Genomic DNA, 23,945 nt, shown 5'->3' with positions numbered 1-23,945 from the left:
AGCTGGTAGCAGTAACGGGACAAGCACGCCTGCCCCCCCTCCACCCAACAGCTGCAACGCGGTCTGCCCATGGTACCATGGGCATGGCAGGAGTCACAGAACACATGGACCCCCCCCCCCCCCGCTGTCTGACCTGCAGCAACATGGTTTCTGCCAGTGGCACCATAGACTCTAGAGGCTGAGCCAACAGGAGTGAAAGAACCCATGGGCCCCCCGACCTGCAGCAGCATGGTGCCTGCCAGTGGCACCATAGAGGCTGAGCCAACAGGAGTGACAGAACCCATGGGCCCCCAAGACCTGCAGCAGCATGGTGCATGCCAGTGGCACCATAGAAGTTGAGCCAGCAGGAGTGACGGAACCCACGGGCCCCTTTCGACCAGCCATATACCAGAAAGCAGAATCTTGAGCAGCAGCACCAAATCAGCCAGTGGTAAGCTGACTTTTGTTGTTTTTTTGTGGTGCCAGGAGTAGTGATGATAGCCTCTCATTGTTCCCTGGCACAGAAGGGGCGATATATATGTATGGAGTCAGTGTACTGATGTATAGGGATGTCTAGATGGGGGAAGTGGTGATTATCAGAATTTTTTTTTGGGGGGGGGGGGCGCCACAAACTTTTTGGCAGGGGGGGAGCAAAATTTATAGTTACGCCACTGAGCAGTAGTAGTAGCAGCAGTAGCAGTAGTAGTAGTAGTAGCAGCAGCAGCAGCAGCAGTAGCAGTAGTAGCAGCAGCAGCAGCAGTAGTAGTAGTAGCAGCAGCAGCAGCAATAGTAGTAGTAGCAGCAGCAGCAATAGCAGTAGCAGCAGCAGCAGCAGCAGTAGTAGTAGTAGCAGCAGCAGCAGCAGCAGCAGTAGTAGTAGTAGCAGCAGTAGCAGAAGTAGTAGTAGTAGCAGCAGTAGTAGTAGTAGCAGCAGCAGTAGTAGCAGTAGCAGTAGTAGCAGCAGCAGCAGTAGTAGTAGTAGCAGCAGCAGCAGTAGTAGCAGAAGCACTAGTAGTAGTAGCAGCAGCAGCAGTAGTAGTAGTAGTAGTAGTAGTAGTAGTAGTAGCAGTAGTAGCAGCAGCAGCAGTAGTAGTAGTAGTAGCAGCAGCAGCAGCAGCAGCAGTAGTAGCAGCAGCAGTAGTAGTAGTAGCAGCAGCAGTAGTAGTAGTAGTAGTAGTAGCAGTAGCAGCAGCAGCAGCAGTAGTAGTAGTAGTAGTAGTAGTAGTAGTAGCAGCAGCAGCAGTAGTAGTAGTACAGTGTACTGATGTATAGGGATGTCTAGATGGGGGAAGTGGTGATTATCAGAATTTTTTTTTTGGGGGGGGGGGGGAGCAAAATTTATAGTTACGCCACTGAGCAGTAGTAGTAGCAGCAGTAGTAGTAGTAGTAGCAGCAGCAGCAGCAGCAGTAGCAGTAGTAGCAGCAGCAGCAGTAGTAGTAGTAGCAGCAGCAATAGTAGTAGTAGCAGCAGCAGCAATAGCAGTAGCAGCAGCAGCAGCAGCAGCAGTAGTAGTAGTAGCAGCAGCAGCAGTAGTAGTAGTAGCAGCAGTAGCAGTAGTAGTAGTAGTAGCAGCAGTAGTAGTAGTAGCAGCAGCAGTAGTAGTAGCAGCAGCAGCAGTAGCAGTAGTAGCAGCAGCAGTAGCAGTAGTAGTAGCAGCAGCAGCAGTAGTAGTAGTAGCAGCAGCAGCAGTAGTAGCAGCAGCAGTAGTAGTAGTAGCAGCAGCAGCAGTAGTAGTAGTAGTAGTAGTAGTAGTAACTGCTGTAACGGATTAGTAGGGTCAACACACTCACAGCACAGGACTTAGCCAAAACTGTTTTTTTTTTTTTGCTTGATTAGTTGTAGTAGTAGTAGTAGTAGCAGCAGCAGCAATAGTAGTAGTAGTAGTAGCAGCAGCAGCAGCAATAGTAGTAGTAGTAGCAGCAGCAGTAGTAGTAGCAGCAGCAGCAGCAGTAGTAGTAGCAGCAGCAGCAATAGTAGTAGTAGTAGTAGCAGCAGTAGTAGTAGTAGTAGTAGTAGTAGCAGCAGCAGCAGCAGCAGCACTAGTAGTAGTAGTAGCAGCAGCAGTAGTAGCAGCAGCAGCAGCAGATGTAGTAGTAGTAGTAGCAGCAGCAGTAGTAGTAGTAGTAGTAGTAGTAGCAGCAGCAGTAGTAGAAGTAGCAGCAGCAGCAGCAGTAGTAGTGGTAGTAGCAGCAGCAGTAGTAGCAGCAGTAGCAGTAGTAGTAATAGTAGCAGCAGCAGCAGTAGTAGCAGTAGCAGCAGCAGCAGTAGTAGCAGCAGTAGCAGTAGTAGTAGCAGCAGCAGCAGCAGCAGATGTAGTAGTAGTAGTAGCAGCAGCAGCAGTAGTAGCAGCAGCAGATGTAGTAGTAGTAGTAGTAGCAGCAGCAGTAGTAGTAGTAGTAGCAGCAGCAGCAGTAGTAGTAGTAGCAGCAGCAGCAGCAGTAGTAGTAGTAGCAGCAGCAGCAGCAGTAGTAGCAGCAGTAGCAGTAGTAGTAGTAGTAATAGTAGCAGCAGCAGTAGTAGCAGTAGCAGCAGCAGCAGTAGTAGGAGCAGCAGCAGCAGTAGTAGTAGTAGTAATAGTAGCAGCAGCAGTAGTAGCAGTAGCAGCAGCAGTAGTAGTAGTAGCAGCAGCAGCAGCAGTAGTAACAGCAGTAGCAGTAGTAGTAGTAGCAGCAGCAGCAGCAATAGTAGTAGTAGCAGCAGCAGCAGTAGTAGCAGCAGTAGCAGATGTAGTAGTAGTAGTAGTAGCAGCAGCAGTAGTAGTAGCAGCAGCAGCAGCAGCAGCAGTAGTAGTAGTAGTAGTAGTAGTAGCAGCAGCAGTAGTGGAAGTAGTTGTATTAGTAGCAGCAGCAGCAGTAGTAGTAGTACTGTAGTAGTAGTATAGTAGTAGTAGTAATAGTAATACAATAATGTCTTTATATTGTTAAATCTAGTATTTAACCACTTATCTAAATTGTTAAATCTATTTATCCACATACTCATATATCTACAAAGAGTTATAAGAAATGTTTAGAAATATTCTAAATATAAAAGAACAAATACATGGCAATATATTTCATTAGAAAATATATAGCTCTGATTATATCTAGTGTTTAGCCAAGGTTTTTCTGCTCTTTATGTCGCCAATGTTATGGTGTGTACACACGGTGAGATTCCCTTGCTATTCAACTTAAGATTTGACTGCTATACAATCTTTGCTAACTTTGTGCTATCTATATACAGTTCATACAATCTGCATTGGATTTGCACTATATAGTCATTGCTGCCCTGTCTATCTGGGTTTCGATTTGTGCTGTCCCGGGAGTGCGCATCGGGATCGCAAGTTAAAAAAACCTATGTGATCTGCATACGATCTGCTTGCGATCTGCATGCAACTTTGACTATGTAGTCAAAATCTCATGCTGGATTGTACCGTGTGTACACAGCATTAATCTTACTTCTGTACATTTCCTAGGAATATTAGTAGAAACGCTGCCACCTGCTGTCAGTAAAATGTACTACCTAGTATGATAAAAGGGGGAGTGTCGTAACAAAATATAAAATAACCAAAACGTGCATTTATATGAAATTATTCAGTGTTTTAAATTTATTCGATTGTAATAACAGGTTTTTCTGCAAGGTATAGTGAGCATCAACGCTGTTTTCCTGTGCCAAGAGCGCCTTCTTCAGTAATGGAACACAATGCAGTGAGGCAGCTGTACTTGGTTACTTGCACACATTTTTAAAATAAAAAAGGAAATTGGGAATTCTCATGCAGATAAAAACAAACCATAAAATGGGGCGTGCGACCTTTGCCATCGCACTGGGTGCAGGTCCTTGCAGATGATACTGTCCCTTTCCCACTGCAACTGTATGTGGCTTGCAAAGTGCCTGGACCTGCACCGAACCGAATGGTTTAGAGAACATTCTTTTTTTTTTCAAGTATTTCCCAGGCTAGCTTAATGTGCTCAAACTACTTGGTGAAGCAGCTGGACCAGTCCAAAGCAGGTATGTCAGTCACACTGGAACAATGGCTCCACAGCAGCTTCTGTTGACTCAAAACAAATTCCATGTATCTTGTGCTTGATTTATGGGTACTGGAATCTATGGCGGATAAACAGGCTCCTGTATATGTTCATGGGTCAGAACATCCACCACATTCCTGTACTTGTGGGCAGCTACATTGTTGTGATAGAGATGGGCACCACAAGTGTGAGTTCTCAAATGGTGCCTGGAAATGGCTTTCATGCGGCAGGTATTGATTGGTGTACCTCTCCCCACTGATGGTTTGCTACTGCATGAGTGGTACGGTAGCTACATGACCAGTCTTGGCCACATAAACAGCCACTTTCTGTTGGCCCACGCTGTGCTCATGTTTGGACTTCTGCGGCAGCTCGAATCAAACTGGGGTCCACTAGGCCAACTGTTGTTTGGACTTGGGATCGAAACTTTAGATTCATCACCACTGATGATCTCCCAGACAGAGTTTAGTAGACCTCCATCAAACCTGGCATACATGTTGCGGCACCAAGTCATTGAAGCATCCTTCTACTGTTCAGTCGGCTACTGTGACACCCAGTGTTGGCATCCAGAAGATGGGTCAACATTATCTAGTTGGACAGTGAATAGTACAAAAAACAGAAATCATATATGAACAAGGATTTTACAACCGTGCATATACTTTTTAGAGAGCGCCTATAGCTATTCAAAAGAATATTATTAAATGTCATATGTTGGGTTTGGGTCGGTTAAATTCTCTAACATTGAGATGTTATATGCCACTGAAGTCCCAATTTGTATAATGATGCAGATGGATATTATTCCAATTTAGTATCTTGTTTAATTTGCCCGCTCTCCTTGAAATAAATCTCAGTAATATGGAGAATCTTTCTTAGTATCCATAAACAGGTTGTAATAATAGATGAGAAATGAGGTCCAGCCACAGCGGGGAACAGGAGCCTCGCAGACAGCTCCAGATACACTATATTGCCGCATGCGATGCGATTTCAGTACGGTACCGTACGCAGAGAAAGTGGGCGCCGTGCTAGGAAACAAGTATCGTTTTTTGTTGTTGTTTTTTTTTGGTTATTCCACATTTTCCCAAATTTTGCTTGTTTTACTAATCACATGGACTGGGATTTGGAATAGTAACCACGCAGAGGCAGTGGGCCAGCCAGCTACCCCAAAAGTATGGTGAGTGAAATGAGCCCACGAGGGTACACATTTTCACTGTTTGGTATCACATATGATGGAACACACAAAATCCCTCTGCCCTCTCACTCTCTACATCTTCCCCCTCTCTCCCTCCATCTCCCAGTCTCTCTCTCTCCCTCCATCTCCTATGCTCCTTCCCTCTCTCTGTCTTTGTCCCTTTCTCTCTTTTGTTTGTCTCTCTCTTTGCCACCCTTTCTCTTTGTCTCTCTCTCTCCTATCTTTCCCTTGCTCCTTCCCACCTTCTCTCTCCCTCCGTCTTCCCTGCTCATTCATTATATCCCTCTTTCTAGGTCCCTCTCTCTCTCTCTCTTTACCTCCCTCTCTCAGTGCCACATTTATGAATCAATATTTGCGGCTAAATCCACCAAAACACCTGTTATGGGGTTAGTCGCAAATAGTATCACGTAAATGCGATCCTTCATAAATGGGCCCCTCAATCTCTCTGTATATTCCTCTTTCTCTCCACACCTATTGAAAAGTGGACAGATCTCCCACATCCTTAGTTCTTCCTAAAGACCTGGGCAGGATACAGAGATTTTACAGGGAATTAGAGATCACGTGCAGGGGACGGTGGTTAATGACACAAATCTGTATCATTCTGCCCCTCCCTTACTCACGGCCGTGCAAATTACCTCAGTTTGGTGGTGACCCTAGTGACTGAGGGGTAGATGTATGAAGCAGTGATAAGGGAGGAGAAGTGATAAAGCCCCTGGTGCTTTATCACTGGCCAATCAACTCCTGACTGTTAAGTTACAGGCTAGGTTTAAAAAGGGACAGTTAGAAGCTGATAAACTACCAGACACTTTATCACTTCTCCTCCATTATCACTACTTCATGCATCTACCCCTGACAGTACAGCCTTTACTCCCATGGTGCAAGCATTTTCACCCAGGGCGGGCTGCTCTAACATCCACGCCCCCCCCCCATCCGCCGCACATCGCCGGCTACCACTGACATAATTATTGCATATGCTCTAACATATGCGATAATTATGGCAAAAGACAGCTCTTGCGCTAAGAGCTGTCTTTTGTGGTGAGCCGGCAATGGTGAGCTTTTGCTGGCGGTACCCCCCTGCAGCGAAAACCCGCCATGCATATCAAAATGCGGTAAAAACCCAGATAACGGGGTTTTTCCCGCATATTTAGATGAGAGAATCCCGCCCCCCAGAGAGAATAAAGTAAAGGTAGGCAATTATGCTATTAACCTAATTCTCAAGTTGAAACTTGAGGCTTTGAATATAAAATTTAAAGCAAGTTTACCACTTTCAGCAAATGACTATTTACCAAAGCCGCGGTGCATAGTAAACAATTTGTGGCTACGACTGTGCATTTGCAAAATTACAAAAGCGTAACTATAAATCATGCTACAAACGCTCTCATTTGCATTCTGCAGCTTGATGAGGGAGAGTGCTGAACAATACACATCGCATGAAATCTAATTTTGAAATCCAACAGGTTTGCCATCAGAAACACAGCTGGAATTTAAAGTCACAAGACTTGTCTCTCCCATAATTCCATTTTTTAAATCTTTTTATTCTTTCTATTCTTTTTTGCCTGTTATTTAGTTTCAAGTGAAATTACAGCTTTTCTTTGTTTTATTCAGAGACGTTTATCTACAATTGCCATAATTGGCCAGAACTATGTTTGCTGTGCGAGACACAAAGGGCTACAGTAGGAAACTCATCAAGGTGAAACGTAATGCCAGGAGGGGCAATTACTTCAATTAACCACTTCAATGGCAGCAATAATTTATTTTTTAACTTGTTCTCGCAAATGTGACTGGTAACATTCAAAGAATTAAGCGAGAATAGGATATATTTACCATATACTACATACCTTTGAGTCCTATTGGGAGAAAAGCGCTATATAAATATCATTATTATTATTATTATACCTACAATACACTGCTCTCATAATAAAAAGATGTTTTTATAAAATTCAGAAACATTTCGTGGATTACATTTTTGGGAACTTTTTATCCAGCCATGTATTGGATAATAGACATATGAACATTAGAAATTTATGAACACAAGTATTATACCCCATACACACTAGGCAATATTGGAAACAATAAGCCCTGTACACACGGGGTGATTTAAGCCATTATCGCTGGCTAAATGGTCGCTGACCACATCGCCAGTGTTTTTTGTGTTGTGGGAAATAAATCTCTAGGAGCGCGCTCCCGCAGCCAGCCTTATATGGTCGCTGGTCACAGGAGCATGCTTCTGCGATTATGGCTTAAAGTTGCTGGTCGCAGGTGCACAATGCACTGTGCACCAGCGAGCAGCGATTTTTAGTCAAAATGAGCTAGCGACAGAATGAGACAGAATTGCCTGCAATATTCAGCCTGCACGGGTCAGTCAGATCCATGCCGGCTTCTCTGTGTAATAAAATAGAAAAATAAAGAAATATTAATAAAAATGATATGGGGTCCCCCCGCCTGGCTATAACCAGCCCCGGACTCATTGAGCCGATCCTAGTTACAGAAATACGGGGGGGGGGGAGCTGGGGTTTCCCTGTATTTCTAGAACCAATACCAGGCTCTTGGCACGGTCCTGGTTCCTAAAATACAAGGTGACAAAAGGAGTATGGGTCCCCCATATTTCAGAAACCAGCACCAGGCTCAAATAGCCCGTGGTGTCATGCCACATGACACTTTTTACATAAGGTCCCCCGCCCCCCCCCCCCCCAATAAAGGCCCCCCTCCAGGGGAACACCAACCCGGGGCTATCTCCGCCACCCTTGGGCTGTGAGTGGCGCGCTGATATTTTAATAAAAAAAATAAAACATTGGTGAACAGTGGAAGCAGCAGCCTCAAATTTTCTCCTGTCTGAGGATGCTGCTGCGCTGGGTAGAAGGAGGGAGGAGAGGAGGTGGCCTCCTAGCTGCTGCTGTTGCCGCCAGATGGGAGGAGGGAGAGGAGGCAAGCCCTGCGACCTGGCGGCGGATTTCTACGGTGGCAGGTAAGACCTAGGAGGTGCGATGCAATGCGCATGGGAACGTGCATTGCATCATACTTACTGTAATGTACATGCAATCTGGGCACTGTGCATGTGATTTATTGCTGAAATCGCCTTAACTGTGATATTTCTAATACCTCTGTATTATGATAATTAGCACCAGCACAAATCAATAACATGTTATATGAACAAAATAATAATTCATGTGTATCCAGTTTCTAGATTTTATAATAAATTTATTTAAATAAAGCATAATCTATGACAAATGTGAACAAATATAACAGGGATACAGACATAATGTACAGTATACATTAAAATGGATGTTGCATGAAATATATTTCCTTAGTGCTTCCTTTTGGATGTGCAAAGCATTGTAGGTGTCACAGCAAGCAACCAATGAAAATACATTTTATGCTAATAGATGGGAACATTTGAGTAAACCGCTGACAAACACATTACAATAGCAGCTGCAGATGTTCCACCATTCAAAATAATTATAGCAATTGTATAATAGATTAGGAAAGCACCCTACACAAGAAATACGATGACTATTGTAGATACATTTTTGACATAGAACTAACATTTTAATCAGATGATTCCCCATTGAAAAGGTAAGAAAAAATTATGCTTTACTTAAAAATATATGATATTTCATATAATATATATATATAGAAATAAATAATTTTGATTTGATATGGAAATTGTATTCCATTATATAATATATAGAAATAAATCATTTTGATTTGATATGACCTGTATGCATAAATATATGAGATATATACAAACTTGGAGTACTTTATATTTATATTTACAAAGGATGACCAAGGAGTGCTTAAGTTATGAAAACAAATTATATTTGTTAGCAGAAATCAGGTATCTGGATTGATTCGTGGGTGTGAAATGTTGACCATAGATCTTTGTTTTCAAGTTCGTCCCACATGTCATCGATGACATCCTGGAGGAGGAAAAAAAAATGATTAAAATTCATATTCATGCTGTACAACTTCTTAATTAAAATCTGGTACTGTATATTAATTACAATATATGCAGTTTTACTAACAGGACTGAATGGTCAAATAGATACCACTGGCTCATAGTAAATCACACATTTAATTATCAAGCCTTCAAAAGAAGACACTTGAATGTGTTAGACATAACAGCCATATCGTAATGATTTTACGGAATGTACTAGATAAATGTGATTGGTTGCTATCAGCCTCATCTCCATGTGTCCTTTTTGTTTGATAAATCTTAGGTTCTGAACTAATACTTTGTAAGTACAATCTCAAATTATAGCAGTCAGTCAGAACTATGTTCCATTAGACCAGGCATGTCCAAACTATGGCCCTCCAGCTGTTGTGAAACTACAAGTCCCATCATGCCTTGCCACAGTTTTATTATTAGTAAATGCTAAAACTATGGCAAGGCATGCTGGGATGTGTAGTTTTACAACAGCTGGAGGGCCACAGTGCCTGCATTAGACAGTTAAAAGCTGTGATAGATTTGAGCAATGTTTTTTTTTTAAACCCTTATTTCCATCAATATCATTGTTTTATGTCTGCACAGAGTAGAGCTGAAACTATTTGTGCTTTATAAGTCTATATAATAATAATAATAATAATAATAATAATAATAATATTTAATAATAATATCATCATCATTATCATCATCATTAGAATTATATTTTAATTATAAGGAATTCTTATTAAGCGTGGCATAATATTTTAGGTTTATTATACATATGTCAATCCCAATTACTTTTAAAAATACAGAAAGTTATGACCTCTAATGGGTTGTAATTAATCCCATACACTATGTACCTTTTATAGAAAATATATTTTTTACTTTTTCCTGAACAGTTTTTGACCTCTGTCTGTGTATCACAGCTGTCCAAGTTACTCCTGGAAAGAGCAGCCTGTATGGTACTAATAAATGACTAGAGGCAATGCGCTATACAATAACAGAGCAATATAAGGGAGGCTACAACTTTGTGAGGCTAAGGACCTTCAATACATACAGTACATCACAGAAGTACGACAATGTTATAGCTATATTTACAGAGCTGAGAAGACAACATACCTGTGAGAAACCCAGGTCTGGAGAAATAGGTGACTGCGTATCAAATTCCTCTTTCATGTCTGATACTACTGGTGTGGAGCTCATGACACATGGAGAAAACTGCGCTCCCTGCTCTGCCAGCCCTTGGTCTGGGAATTCAGGAGACTGCATCGCTGCTAAGGAGAAGTTTGTGTCCATGACCCCGAAGGTTGTCTGCTCTGGAAATACTCTTGGAGAAGCAGAGTAATGAGGGAAAGTTTCCGGCATCTGAGCTCCTGTCACTGTGAAGGTTTCATGTATGTTGTCCTGACAGCTGCTCAGACCCACTGGGCATGTGGGTCTCCTGAATTGTTCTTCCCTCCTTTTGGCCAGTGTCTCGTCATCCAGGCCAAGAACTTCAGAGAGATGCGCAATGTAGCGAATTGTCAGGCGCAGGGTTTCAATTTTTGTTAAGGTTTTATCAACTGGTGCCACAGCGGCGGGCAGGAACCTTCTCAGATGCTGAGTGGCGGTGGACAGGTTCCTCATCCTCATCTTCTCCCGCTCACTGGCACTTTGTCGCTGGTTAGGAATTGCCCGGCTTCTTATTTTGTGGCTCTTCTTCACTGGCACTTCCTTCTGTCTACTTTGTAGAACTTGTGCCTGGCACAGAGCTGCTTGAATGCTGCTGTAGGTGCCTTCAGGAAAGGCACAGGATTGATACGGAGGTGAAAAGCTGAAGGAATCTGTGGACGATGTTGGGGACAGGCTGCTGTAGCCTTCAGAGTCCGGGTACCCCCATTGCTGAAGTGTAGTACAATGTGGCAGTGACATATTCTCCTTGAACTGCAACTCTGCCAGAGAGAGATCCATGAGTGTGCTCTGCTTGACAGTGTCTTGTGAAATGCTGAAGGCGGCTGCTCAGGCCAGGCTTTATCCTGAACACTGAGGTGTGAATTGTCACCTTGCATGGCACCATCAACATATCAAAGTTTAATAGGTCTGAGCAGGGGGTCCTTGGAAAGAAGGTTCTCAGAGTAGCAAGTGTGCAATTTCACCCCAAGAAAATGAACTAAAAATGGACTGTAGGGGTCAATTACTGATGAAACCTGTATGGTAAAGGCATTTAAGTTACTTACTTAGAGGTAATTACACATATAGTGATGAGTCTTACTCTCAGACATTATGGATTAAATGTTTTACTAGTATGATACTCCAATCTTCTCACCTTCAAGGATGGAATTCTTCATTCCAAAAGTTCTATTAGAAACATTTACACAATCTGCCAACTTTAAATAAAGAGAAAAACTGTTCTTCAGTTCATGCAATAACAAGCAAACAAAAAAAACATATCTATACAGCCTGATGAAAGAATGCAATAAAGGCCCTTGATATATTCTAAATAGGACTAGGTGTCCCATTATTTGCTGTGATCCTGAGTACCGCTGATCTGTCTGTCTATCTATCTATCTATCTAATATTTATACACCCACACACTTACAGGAATATGGGGGATAATTACAAAAAAAGTGCAAATGTATTATAAGCCAAAGCCCATTAGCAACCATCCTTTGAATAATAGTGTCTGATTGCTGTTGGTTTCCGCACATTTTAATTACAATATGTTGAATTAAATAAATACTCAGCACATGTATTGCTACAGGTTGCCTGATGACGTTCCGACAGAGGGGATCTCGACAGTCAGTATCCCAACGTCGTGCAAGGGGTTTCTTTGCGCTCACCTCCCTGTCGGGATTCCGAAGTCGGGATACTGATCATTGGGATCCCCCCTGTTGGAGCACCGTACCACACCCATTGCTTCATAGGAGACCTGTTACTTGTTTCGTCAGGTTATTATTATATTGCGAATTAGCCTCACCATCTATGGTAGTAGAGAAATGCACTGAAAAGCAATAAGGGCGTTTTTTTACATGTCCACAAAACTATACAGGCATATTACATTGACAGCATGGTTGATATAGTGGTTAGTATTATTGGTTTGCAACCCTTGGACATGAATTTCATCCTGACCAAGGCCCTATCTGTGTGGCGTTTGTACATTTTCCCAGCGATTGGTGAGGTTCCACTTCTTACATAGGTTGTCTGGTTTCCCCATGAACTGGCTTCTGTTAAAATAGCCCTAATATATACTTGTGTCCAGGTCTTATTGAATACAGATTGTAAACTCTACTGGGACAGGGTTTTATTCGGGTGACGTGAGCTGTCATTCTGAATTACAATTATCAATGATGTTGTCCATCATTTTGCAGACACCGATGGATCTGGCATCAGCTGTCCCTCTCCTGTTATAGTTATTTGCCTGGAGCACGAGTGATTCCCAGAGGCTCGTAACATTTGCATGCAAAGTGTGCCAAAAGGTGACAAACCTTACCACCTACAGGGCAGGCTCCTGCAGAGGCCAGTGCTGGCTCAATAAAACCATGATCACATTTTCTTTTCAGAAGTTAAAGGTTAAAGTCCCAGGTTTCTTTCTCATACTGCACAGGGCTCTATTAGATACTGACTGTATGGTATATCAGTATTTCATCATCATCATCATCATCATCTCTGCTGGAAGCCATGGTATATGATAAGTTCTTGGGGAAACATCTTGCTATGGAATGGTCTCACTTTCTCTTTCCTTACAATATATCATTTTATGTCAGTATATATTTATAAACCACATTAATTGTGGATGGTGGAGCATAATCCACACAATAAATTCTCTGTTTTTTGTTAATATATGAATCCCTATTACTTCTACTTCTAATAATAATAATAATAATAATGCTATAATACTCATATTATTGTACTTAGGCCCAAGCCCCTGACTGCCTCTACCTTTAACTAAGGGCTAACCCCAATTTCTAAAACAAAAAGTGCTAGTATTGCCCTATATACTGTATAAGGGGACCCCGTGCAATCTGCACCTATATATCTTCACTACAACCAGAACATTATATGACCATGCCTGAGTCTGTGAGATTGCAAGCAGAGGTATATAATGAGATCTATTCATATTCATAAATATTAGAAAGAATGACCAGATGTCTGCATTATGAGAAGAAAACATGTTTCACTGGATATTACTCTTAACACGTATCTCTCCATGATCATGGTAACATATTGGAGGTATGAGCCAGTATATTATTTATTATTTATGTATTTTCAGTTTCTTATATAGTGCAGCATATTCCGTTGCGCTTTACAATTGGAAACAACAGTGATTAAACAAACTGGGTAGATACAAACCGACATGGAGGTAGGAGGGCCCTGCTCGCAAGATTACAATCTATAGGGATAATAGGAGGGATACATAAGGATAGGATTCCATAGCATGGCAGTCCCACCAGATTACAAGACAGTCCTGATGGGATGCAATTAGATATAAATGCTACTGGAGGTTGTGTGGAGGTTCCGGAAAATGATAAGCTTGCCCGAAGAGGTGATGTGTTTGTATAAACAAAATCATACATGACAAACATTATTACAGTGCTGCCTGATGTGGGTGCAATACATGCCAGATTGGTTTATATATTAATATGTGTGTGTGTGTAGATAATACAGATGATTCTAAAACTACAGAGATGACGGAGAAAGCACATGTTGCGTGTAATCTGTTTCCCTGATATTTCCAGTAACTTCCAGCTCACTGGCTCATAGAAGAAGTGTGGCGACTTCACACCTCACGATCCCTGTGTTTATGCAAGTGGCAAAACCTCGTCATGACATTTGCACCTTCTCTGCACAGGGCTAAGGTGTCAACTTGGGAACTGACTTTACCCTCTCTATGACTTAACCTCAGAACCTCTAGCAGTGAAGGCATCCCATAATTACTAAGTCTCTGTCTCACCCATCAAATAATATACTTCATGGGAACGGTGACTAGCAAAATAACTTCAGGTCCACTCACATTCTGGCAGACCCATTTAGTCTATAGCTTGTACCATATGATTCATTTAGTATTTAAAATAGCATTCTTTTCTTTACTGGGTTCTTTTGTTATTGATCTTTTTCTTTTTATAATACTCTCCCCTTTCTTGTGTTACTTTTTTATGCTATATATATATATATATATATATATATATGTATATATATATATATATATATATACTGTATATATCATACTGTTTTTCATAATATACTATGTGTTGTATAATATGCATGTATGTATGTATCTATCTATCTATCTATCTATCTATCTATCTATCTATGTATGTCTGTCTGTCAAACAGCAAAACTGTCATAAATTCCATGGTCCAAAAATGAAGAGGATTCTATATCTCAAAATCAGATATGCACTACATCGATAACAATGAAATGATTGAAAAGTAGATAAAGGATAATTACATTATCACCATCAAAAAAGGGCACACAATAGAAACATAGAATTTGACGGCAGATAAGAACCACTTGGTCCATCTAGTCTGCCCCTTTTTAAACATGTTACCTCAAACCATATTTGATCCTTATTTCTTTGTAAGGATTGGCAATGTTTAAATTGCTCTATTGTATGCTGGAATTGGTGCAGCATTGCACAAAAGTGTTTTGTTCAGCAAATTGGGTCAGATTGGGTCTGTATTTAGACAGATCAGGGTAAGGCATGTACAGATGGAGCGCCTCTAATTCAGCGCCAGCTCTCGCCAGATTCCCTGCGCTGGCGTAGAGGCACCCCATCTGATGGGGACACACGAGCGTCTCACACACACGTGCCTCCCCATCAACACGGCGGCGGGGAGCACTTTCCCTGCCCGTCTCCGCTTCAGTGAGACAGGCAGGGTTAGGGAGGGGGTGCGGGGAGCTATGAAGGAACGGTGGGGAGGCGGAGGAGGCCTGAGATAGAACGGTGCATGCGGGCGATGGGTCCTGGCGGTTGCAACACCTTCCAACTGTATACATGTTGGAAGGTGTGTTAACACCAGGAATGAATAACTTACATGTTATGAACTGCTGACAAATGGGTTATGTGCAGGGGTTTAAATGAGGGGGAACTGGGTGGAACTGAGTTCCAACACCTCTAATGGCAGGGTATGGTGGCCGAGACACGTCATTATAGCCACACCCCCTGTTATATAATGCACAGATTGCTAGCATTATACAGCCTGCGGCATTGCTAGGATAACATGAGTGAGCAAGAATCGGGTCATCGGCCACGCGGATCACTCACATTACCTGCAAATTGGGCGGCCAGGTCCAGGGGCCCAGATGAGACACCCTATTGGGAACCTACCGGCTGATCGAGGAAAGTTGGCAAGTATTGAAGAATCACAGCAGATTTCTATCATACCCAGACCACTTGTGATTTGACCAGTTTAATGGCTATCACATGCAGTTTAGCAAATGGCTGCTTAGTACCCTGTTGGCTAGGCAAAAAATCATTTGATGGTTGCTCACTATCGAATTATTTTTTTTTCCTGTTCCCAGATAACAGTCAGTCTAGACTGACTGTTATCTTGCCTGGAGTTGACTGAAATCGGGACGGGCGCTGGTGTCATGTGACATCAGACGCCCGTCCCAAGCAGGCATCGGGCCCCTGCCCTCCCAGAGTGCTCACTCAGGGGATTTGTTGCACATGTGCATATTTGTTCATGCGCCGCCCCCGAATTGGCCTAGGGACCAAATTCATCCTGCTCTGAGCGGGTCTGAATTACCCCCATTGGGTCTGTCTGGATCTCAGGTAACGATTTGGTTCCAGATTAGAACAATTGCCAACAATGGGGTCTGTAATCTGACAGTTAAGAAAAGTGAAGCTGGATGTGTGAGATTGTTACTAGTCTGACATATAACAGTTCAGCTGCTCCTCTAACAGAATGTAAGGATGACATGGTTGTTTTATTATATTCTCTGGCTCCCTCTAGTGGTTATCACTGAAATGTTTTTTAGAGAAAAAGTTTAGAGAAAACACGAATCCATGTACTGTACTGTAGGAAGCTGTGTTTTTCTATGTTTTTGCCAGAAAAAATAAGTTATTATTGATTTTCCAGAATGTATTCCATGGATAAATCAGAAAGCTTCTTGCGCATGTGCATGCTGTTTGCATTGAGATCTTGGGGAAAATTTATGAAAATGGGAGTTCTATTTCACATGGGATGTTGCTATGGGCAACCAATCAGAATCTACTTCTTATTTATACCCCTTTTACACTGATGCAAAAACCTGGGTTTTTCCCTTGTGGACCTGGGTCAGCGGCAGCGTAATAGGGGGTTAGCCCGTGTCCCTTTACACTGGACATCTACCCAGGTCCTGACCAGGGTATAACACGGGCAGGACCTGAGTAGAGGGCAGTGTAAACGGGTATGCCAGGTCATCCGGCCTGGCTCCCGTTTACAGCAATGGGGGAAGCCCAACCTCCGGACTGCGGTCAACATGGAGGTCGGGCAGGGGGCGCACACAGACTCTACTGCTGTCTGCTGTACTCTGCAGATAGCAGTGGAGGCGGGATGGAGGTGAATGGATGCCTGTGTGCGGCATCCATTCACCTTGCAGAAGGTGGGGGCACGGGGGCTGTGGGCAGCCCAGCAGCTTACCTTGGTGCTGTGTTTTCCCCGAGCATGATCATTGACAGTCCCGGGGGGGGGGGGGGGTGATCGGTGGTCCTGGCTCTTGGAGATTATGGGGGTTATTCAGGTTAATTCGCAGCCTTGCAAGTCCGCCAAACCCCGCCCGGCGAACGCACGCCCCCCCGCCGCCCTAGCAAAGTGCGGCTTCGCCCGCACAGCAGCGAATGGATGTTTTGCATAAACATCCATTCGCTTTGCTGGGGTGTCCGCCCACATCATTCGATGGTCGGTGACCATCGAATGATGTTTAGCGTGCACGCTTATATAAGTGACTTTTGTGTTACTTAGTTTAGCGTGCACGCTGGCGTGATATGGGCGGGCAGCTGATATCCGGTGATGTCAGCTACCCGGCCCAGACACCCGCGTCACTGCCTCATTACTATGAGAACGCCCATGGAATGCTGGGCGTTCCCATATGGTAATGGGGCAGCCCGGCGCTCCCCGCCCATCTCCGCCCCCCCCCCCCTCACTGCCAAGGGTGCGTGCACCCGGCGACCCGAAAGGTCGCCGTGGGTGCACGCACCATGCGCCTGCACATGCGCAGAAACACGCCTGCGCAGACGCACAACATCGGTGCTGCGTGCGAATGCGCGCAGTACCGATGAAGTCTGAATAAGGCCCTATGTCTCAGCCCCCATTTACTCAGTGTGTAGGCACCGCAGTGTAAACGGTTTGAATCCTGGATCCAACCTGGATTGGATCCGTGTTCCAAATACCGGGTCGGATCGGGGAATTGGGTGTAAAAGGGGTATTATTTAGCACCTTCTAGAAGATAATAGATAGAATTCCTTTATTCGTCTCACAATGGAGAAATTTGTGATTGCTATCTGATTGGTTGCCCATAGCAAGATCCCTTGTGAAATAGAACTCCTATCTTAGTAATTTCCCTCCTTGTGTTTATTTCCATAACATATGCACAAAGGGGGCCACCGCGCAGCCATTATGTATTGCATGAGCACTATGCTGATGTAATACAGCCAGCGAGGTGATTACTGTGCTGAGATATCCTGCATCACTGTGACAAGCAGCAATGCATGATAGGTGTTAGCGCAGACATACTGTAAATTAGCTTTGAATACATTTTCCCCCCCTCGAGCCTTAAGACTCAAACACACTAGCCAACACGGCCGATGCCGATATAGTTAACACTGAATGATATCGGCCGCAGGTATCATTTAGTGAAGTCACCAGGACCCGTTGAACATGCAGGTTGATTAGCTATATCGCCAAATTGGTCTGCATGTTAGACATCAGCCACCATTAATAACGCATGGAAGCTTTAATAAGGTCATCGTGCGTGAAGCCTTATTTAATGGGTTCCAAACATTCATATATTTTTCAAACATATTGAAAATAAATAAATAATTAAAATATAATTTAAATTGGGGTCTGCTTTGGCACTGCGTCACCTGCCATAGACTTTTTACTCCAGATTTCTGACTATAATAAGGAACAGAATAATACAAATTGTCAACATATTGGCCCTTATTCTACTCGGCTCGGTACGGCCCGCGTGCGGCCGTACCGCCGATGTTTTTGTTCTGCACATGCGCAGAGGTCATTCTGCGCATGTGCAGCCCCCTTCGCCGCAGACGGATTTCGTCCGCCGCAAAGGGGGCGTATAGGGGCGTGAGGGGCTTCAGCCCCTCATTACCCTATGTGTACGCCCCGCGTTTCATGGGCGTTCCCATGCAAACGCGGGGCGTATGCATGGTAATGAGGGCATGACGCCCTCATTACCATGACATGGGGGCGGAAAGCTGACGTCGCCGGATGTCAGCTTTCAGCCCCCTTTCAAGCTCCCACACGGACGATTGTCCGTGTGGTCTGAGCTTGCGGGAGCTGCCGCGGCGTGCGGGCCTGCCTTCGATGGTCGTCGACCATCGAAGGCAGGGGGCAGCTCCCACCATGGTGGAGGCGTAGCCTCCACCATTTTTGTGCGGATCGCCAGCCGTCCGTGTACGGACGGCCGTGGCGATCCGTCGGGTGGGCGGCCCTTGGTTTGTGCGGTCGGAGCCCCGTGTGCGGCTCTGACCGCACCAACCAGAATAAGGGCCATTGTTTGTATTTATCATATACTATATATACCTGTATACTCAAAACTTCAGAGTATTGGTTAGTATGACGGGAAAGGCTCCGCCCACCTGCCTTACCTCACTGCACGCCATTGGTTAGTAGTGCAAGACAGTTAGGGTGCTGCATAATATACTGTGGGTTCTATAAAATGAACGGGGTTCGTTGCATAATATACTGGACAAGTAATGATTATTATCGGAGCTGGATATATTGGTTACAGTTTGTGTATGGATGTCTTTGTACACGCCACCCACATTTTTTTATTCTTTTGCTGAACTGTGCTAAGCCTTTAATATTCTGCCTACATGGTCTACTATGTGGTGGCTTCCAGGTCACCCTTTCACCACAGGTCACTGGCTCCCGTGATGTGAGACCATTTCACACCTTGTCCTGAATTGTGTTTGCACATGTGCCTGAGCCAGCCTCCCTCTGTGCTCCTCGTGATAAAGTCTCACTTCCAAAATAACTGCCCTGAACCCAAAGTCTGTGTATAGATAACCCTACACTGCCCTCCATGAGTAACGTGAGCCATTATTCCTGCCATAGACATGTGCCACATCTAAGATCAGTCCCTACGATGTGGGATCGGCACAGCATTGCATCTAACCACACACAAGCAGAGATGCGACCACATATTTTGAAACCAGACAAATTTCAGTTATTTGCAGTTATATAAATGATTGAAAAACTGGTGTTGATTTACAATACATTTGTTGAGAAAATACCGGAAAGGTAAAGAAGCTGGCCAAGTGTGTGTGTGTGTGTGTGTGTGTGTTTGATTTTATGTGTGTGAGTTAAACACTACAGGATTCATCCAGAGAACCTGTCTAAAAAAATGCTTCACGTATAATAAGGGCGATAGTTATGTTTTGTCAAATGTATTGGTACATGCACTAAAAAAATGCATGCGACCGACGCGATGACCGCGATTTCCCATGTCCCAATTGACCCGATTTCCCATAGGGAACAATGTTAAATGTCCCAATTGACCCGATTTTCCATAGGGAACAATGTTAAATGGCCCACAGAGGCCAAATAGGCACCATGAAGTGTGAAATGTCCCCCCCAATTGTTAAGGCCACCCCACGATGAACGTCAGCCCGAAGCGTGACGAGCGCAGCGAGCCCCGCGAGGGGACGCGGACACCTTCACAGGTATACGCATCCCCTCGCGGGCTTCACAGGTGTCCGCGTCTTCCGACCTTTTCATACCCCCACTATCCACGTCGGCGTGGAGTTGAGAATAGAAAGTGTGGCGAGCATAGCGAGCCACCGAGCCCGAAGCGTGGTGAGCGCAGCGAGCCCCGCGAAGCGTCGCGGACACCTGTGAAGCCCGCGAGGGGACGCGTATACCTGTGAAGGTGTCCGCGTCCCCTCGCGGGGCTCGCTGCGCTCGCCACGCTTCGGGCTCGGTGGCTCGCTGCGCTCGCCACACTTTCTATTCTCAACTCCACGCGGACGTGGATAGTGGGGGTATGAAAAGGTCGGAGGACGCGTACCGCCGCCCTTCGCGGGCTCGCTGCACTCGCCACGCTTCGGGTTGACGTTGATCGTGGGGTGGCGTTAACAATTGGGGGGGGGGGACATTTCACACTTCAGGGTGCCTATTTGGCCTCTGTGGGCCATTTAACATTGTTCCCTATGGAGAATGGGGTCAATTGGGACATTTAACATTGTTCCCTATGGGAAATTGGGTCAATTGAGACATTTAACACTGTTCCCTATAGGAAATCGCGGTCATCGCGTCGGTCGCATCGAATGCAATTTTTTGCTCGCATGCAATGCGACCGTCGCAATTTTTTTTTCCATACGATGCCCACGATCAAAATCGTGGGCGCCCTTCTAGGTAAAGAGTACCAATGTATTTTATGATAATTTGACTACATGTTTTTTATTGCGATGCAGTCGGCAGGGTGACAGAAATAAGTTCAACAGTCAATAGGTCGACGTGTAAAAGGTCGACATGAAAATCATTGACATCGTTCCACCCCCCCCCCCCAAAACATAGGCCCTCCTTCTGATTTGCAGGGGGGGCCGATGGTTTAGCACTGCGTATGCGCATATTGTTATATGCTCGTGTGCAGGACTTCTATGTGGGCACCTTCGCTCACCTGCACAGTCGGTGTGGTGCTTACAGCGGGGTGGGGCCGTACGGGAGCAGACGGAGGTGGTGGCTGCGGCGGGACATGGGAACGCCCAGTGTTTCATGGGTATCCCAATGCAATTGCTGGGCGTCCCATGTAAATGAGGACGTGAAACGAAGTCTTCATCTGGCCACATGCAAATATAAGTCATTCTCCACTGACTAGCGGGGGGATACAGCTGGGGGGGGGGGTGTATTCGCAGGGGCGGGCTCTCTGGGACTCTGTAAGCTGCGAGCTTCACAATTTACTGAGTCAACCAGAATGACGGCCACAGCGGTAGATTACAATAGTGTGCCGGGGGACATAGACTCCAAAGAAACTCATGTCAACCATTTTCATGTCTACCTTTTGACCTAGTGATTGTGGCGACCTTTTGATCATGTCGACCTAAGGTTTTAAAAATTAATTTCAGTAATAGTATAATAAGAGAACAAACTAAGATTAAATAAACACACAAATAATAATAATAATAATAATAATAATAATAAAAATGTTACAAAATAAATTCTTCTATCTACTATTGTCTTAGGTCCATCATTTTTTAAAAGATAATTCCACCAAGGCTAAAAGTAAGGGGTAAAAGTAATAGGGTCCGAGCTGCCGAAGGGCCAGGATTTAGTCTGCGAATGGCCGTATTTTTAAAGTGGCAATCACTTTCAAAGCAAAACCAACCATTCTCAGATGAAACCCCAGACCCTCGGCAGCACGGTCCATGTTACACTTACGCTCAAAGTGTGATGTCTATCGAATACGATCATATCTTGTGGTGCAAAAAGTGCCCCCTTTCATCTTGAGGTGGCACATCGGTTGCTGGAAGAGGGCAGGCAAAGGGCAAGGTTATAGCGTAGCGCTAGATGTAGCGCTAGTGGGTGGCGGGGGTCAGCGGTGGCGACAGAATTATTGAAAACACTGGGCAGCCCTCTGATTGGCTAAAAGAGCTCAGCACTACTCCGCCGCCCTCTGCCCACCTTCTCCCATGCCACCAGTGGTTCACCCGGTCTCCTCTCCCCAAACTCCACGCCACTGAAAGCTTTCCCTCCACCCCCCTCCTGCGGATTACGTTCAAGCAAACACATGTGGTTAAAAACAACATGCGATCACTCCTGCAATTCGATAGATATAATGTGCAGCACATAAGATCTATTGACACAACATTCGACAGCATGCCTGTGCATCGAGTTGTATGCTGCCTTAATAATGCATACAATCATTTGATTTATCGGCCAGATGTGGTCCAAATCTAATGATTGCATGCAATATCTCACAAGTGTATGGGCAGCATGACCCCTAAGTGTTTGCTAGAACTCTCTGGAAACTAGTAAGTTCCGGATATGTAGCATGCTGGGATAAAATTAGATGCACTCTCGATGTCCTTACTAGAGGAACAGTTGCAGCCTGAGATGAGAATTGCAGCTGACTTTTATTAAAGTACTGCTGGGAAACAATGTGATTTCTAGACAGTAACAGATTAAATTTACCATGAGCTAGTGCTAAAGTAATGTATTTATTTGTTTATGATCAATGGGAAGCTTATAACTTAATTTTTAAATATCCACTTTTGAAAAACAGTTTCGTTTTCATGCTACTTACACACTAATTTAGAGCACACTCGTAAATTACTCCCCAAATTGAAAATGATCACAGTTAATGTCGGCCCTAGTGTGTTTCCGGGAGAAGCCCGGAGAGGACAGCCGGATCTCCAGGTCGGGGCGGGGACGGGGCTGATGACTGAAAGCCCCGCCCCCAATCTATGCAAACGCCGCGATTCGCGGGTTCGCGAGTAGGGGGCGGGCTAAAATGATGCAAAATTACAGGATTGTAGTCCCGCTCCGCGAAAACCCGGTAATTAGTGCAGCACGGAAGGGGGTGCGGGAGCTGCCTGATAATTGCGGGAGGATTGCCGACCTTCCCGGGGGGCCGGGAGGGGGACCTAATTTTCGGGAGCCTCCCGGCAATTCTGGGAGGGTAGGCAAGCCTGAAATAATGTCTAAAAGAAAGTGGTTCATGCAGGGCCGGCTCTACCACTAGGCAGCTTTAGGCAGCTGCCTAGGGCGCTGGGATCTGGGGGGCGCCACCAAGTCTGCAAATCAAAAAATCAAGGATGTCTATGAGGATTCTTGTTGTACTTAATGCAGGTGGCGGCTGTGGAACTTCTAAGACCTCACCTCTATACTTTCCCTTGAGTCATACTTCCTACATTGCTGCCCCCTCCTCCTTGTACTAAGGGGAGGGTGCAGAGGTAAAGCAGGGGACTTGGCCACCTTCGGGGGAGGGGTCATGGGGATTGGATGACCACATGATCTTAAAAAAAATGGGGGGGGGGAATTAGGGGGGGGAGTAGGTTGAAGTTTTGCCTAGGGTGCTAAGAAGCCTTGCACCGGCCCTGGGTTCATGGGGAAAAAAGGAAGCACAACTACACTGGTTCTTGCATTGACAACCTGTGGCTCTACAAGCTTGGGCTTAAGGTGCCCATACACGGTGGGTATTTCGGGTGCGATGCGCGCTCCCGTGCACATCACATTGCACAGCACAGAAAGTATGTGCTGCCCGTGCTTTTAGTACTAGATTGCATCATATCTAGTACCAAAAGCACACTGCTGCATATTGTATACTTTTTGTACTAGATACAATGCAATCTAGTACTAAAAGCACGGAATTCATCGCACCCTGTATGGGCACCTTTAGCTTTACTTTTAGTAAGGGTTTATAATCCAAACCACCATTAAACCTTTGAATCTGTCTGGTCACTGAAAGCCATAACATTAAAACTACTGCCAGGAGAGGAGAATTACATTATTATCACATTATACTGGCACAAGTCAAGGAGAGAGAGAGATATTAGGCAGTGATTCTGACAATGGTTCTGCTTGATCTACAGTGTCTAGATAAACAGTCAATAGGTCTAACCTAAAAGGTCGACATGCAATAGGTTGACAGGGTCAAAAAGAAACAGGGTCAAAATGTCAACATGAAAATGGTTGACATGCAATAAGTCAACAA

At 44.6% G+C, this 23,945-nt stretch overlaps 1 protein-coding gene across 1 annotated transcript; it reads right to left on the bottom strand.

Annotated features, from left to right (window-relative positions):
* Positions 1–8,988: 8,988 nt before the first annotated feature.
* Positions 8,989–11,039, bottom strand: LOC146073048 (uncharacterized). Its single transcript, XM_083180224.1, has 2 exons — positions 10,209–11,039; positions 8,989–9,084 (listed from the first exon to the last, which is right to left on the bottom strand). The coding sequence occupies exons 1-2, from the start codon at positions 11,037–11,039 to the stop codon at positions 8,989–8,991; spliced, it is 927 nt and encodes a 308-aa protein (XP_083036350.1).
* Between the last annotated feature and the right edge of the window lie 12,906 nt (positions 11,040–23,945).

This window comes from Crinia signifera, chromosome 4, assembly GCF_055691185.1.
Source record: "Crinia signifera chromosome 4, ASM5569118v1, whole genome shotgun sequence".
Taxonomy (NCBI): domain Eukaryota; kingdom Metazoa; phylum Chordata; class Amphibia; order Anura; family Myobatrachidae; genus Crinia; species Crinia signifera.
This window is presented reverse-complemented; position numbering and strand designations above follow the sequence as displayed.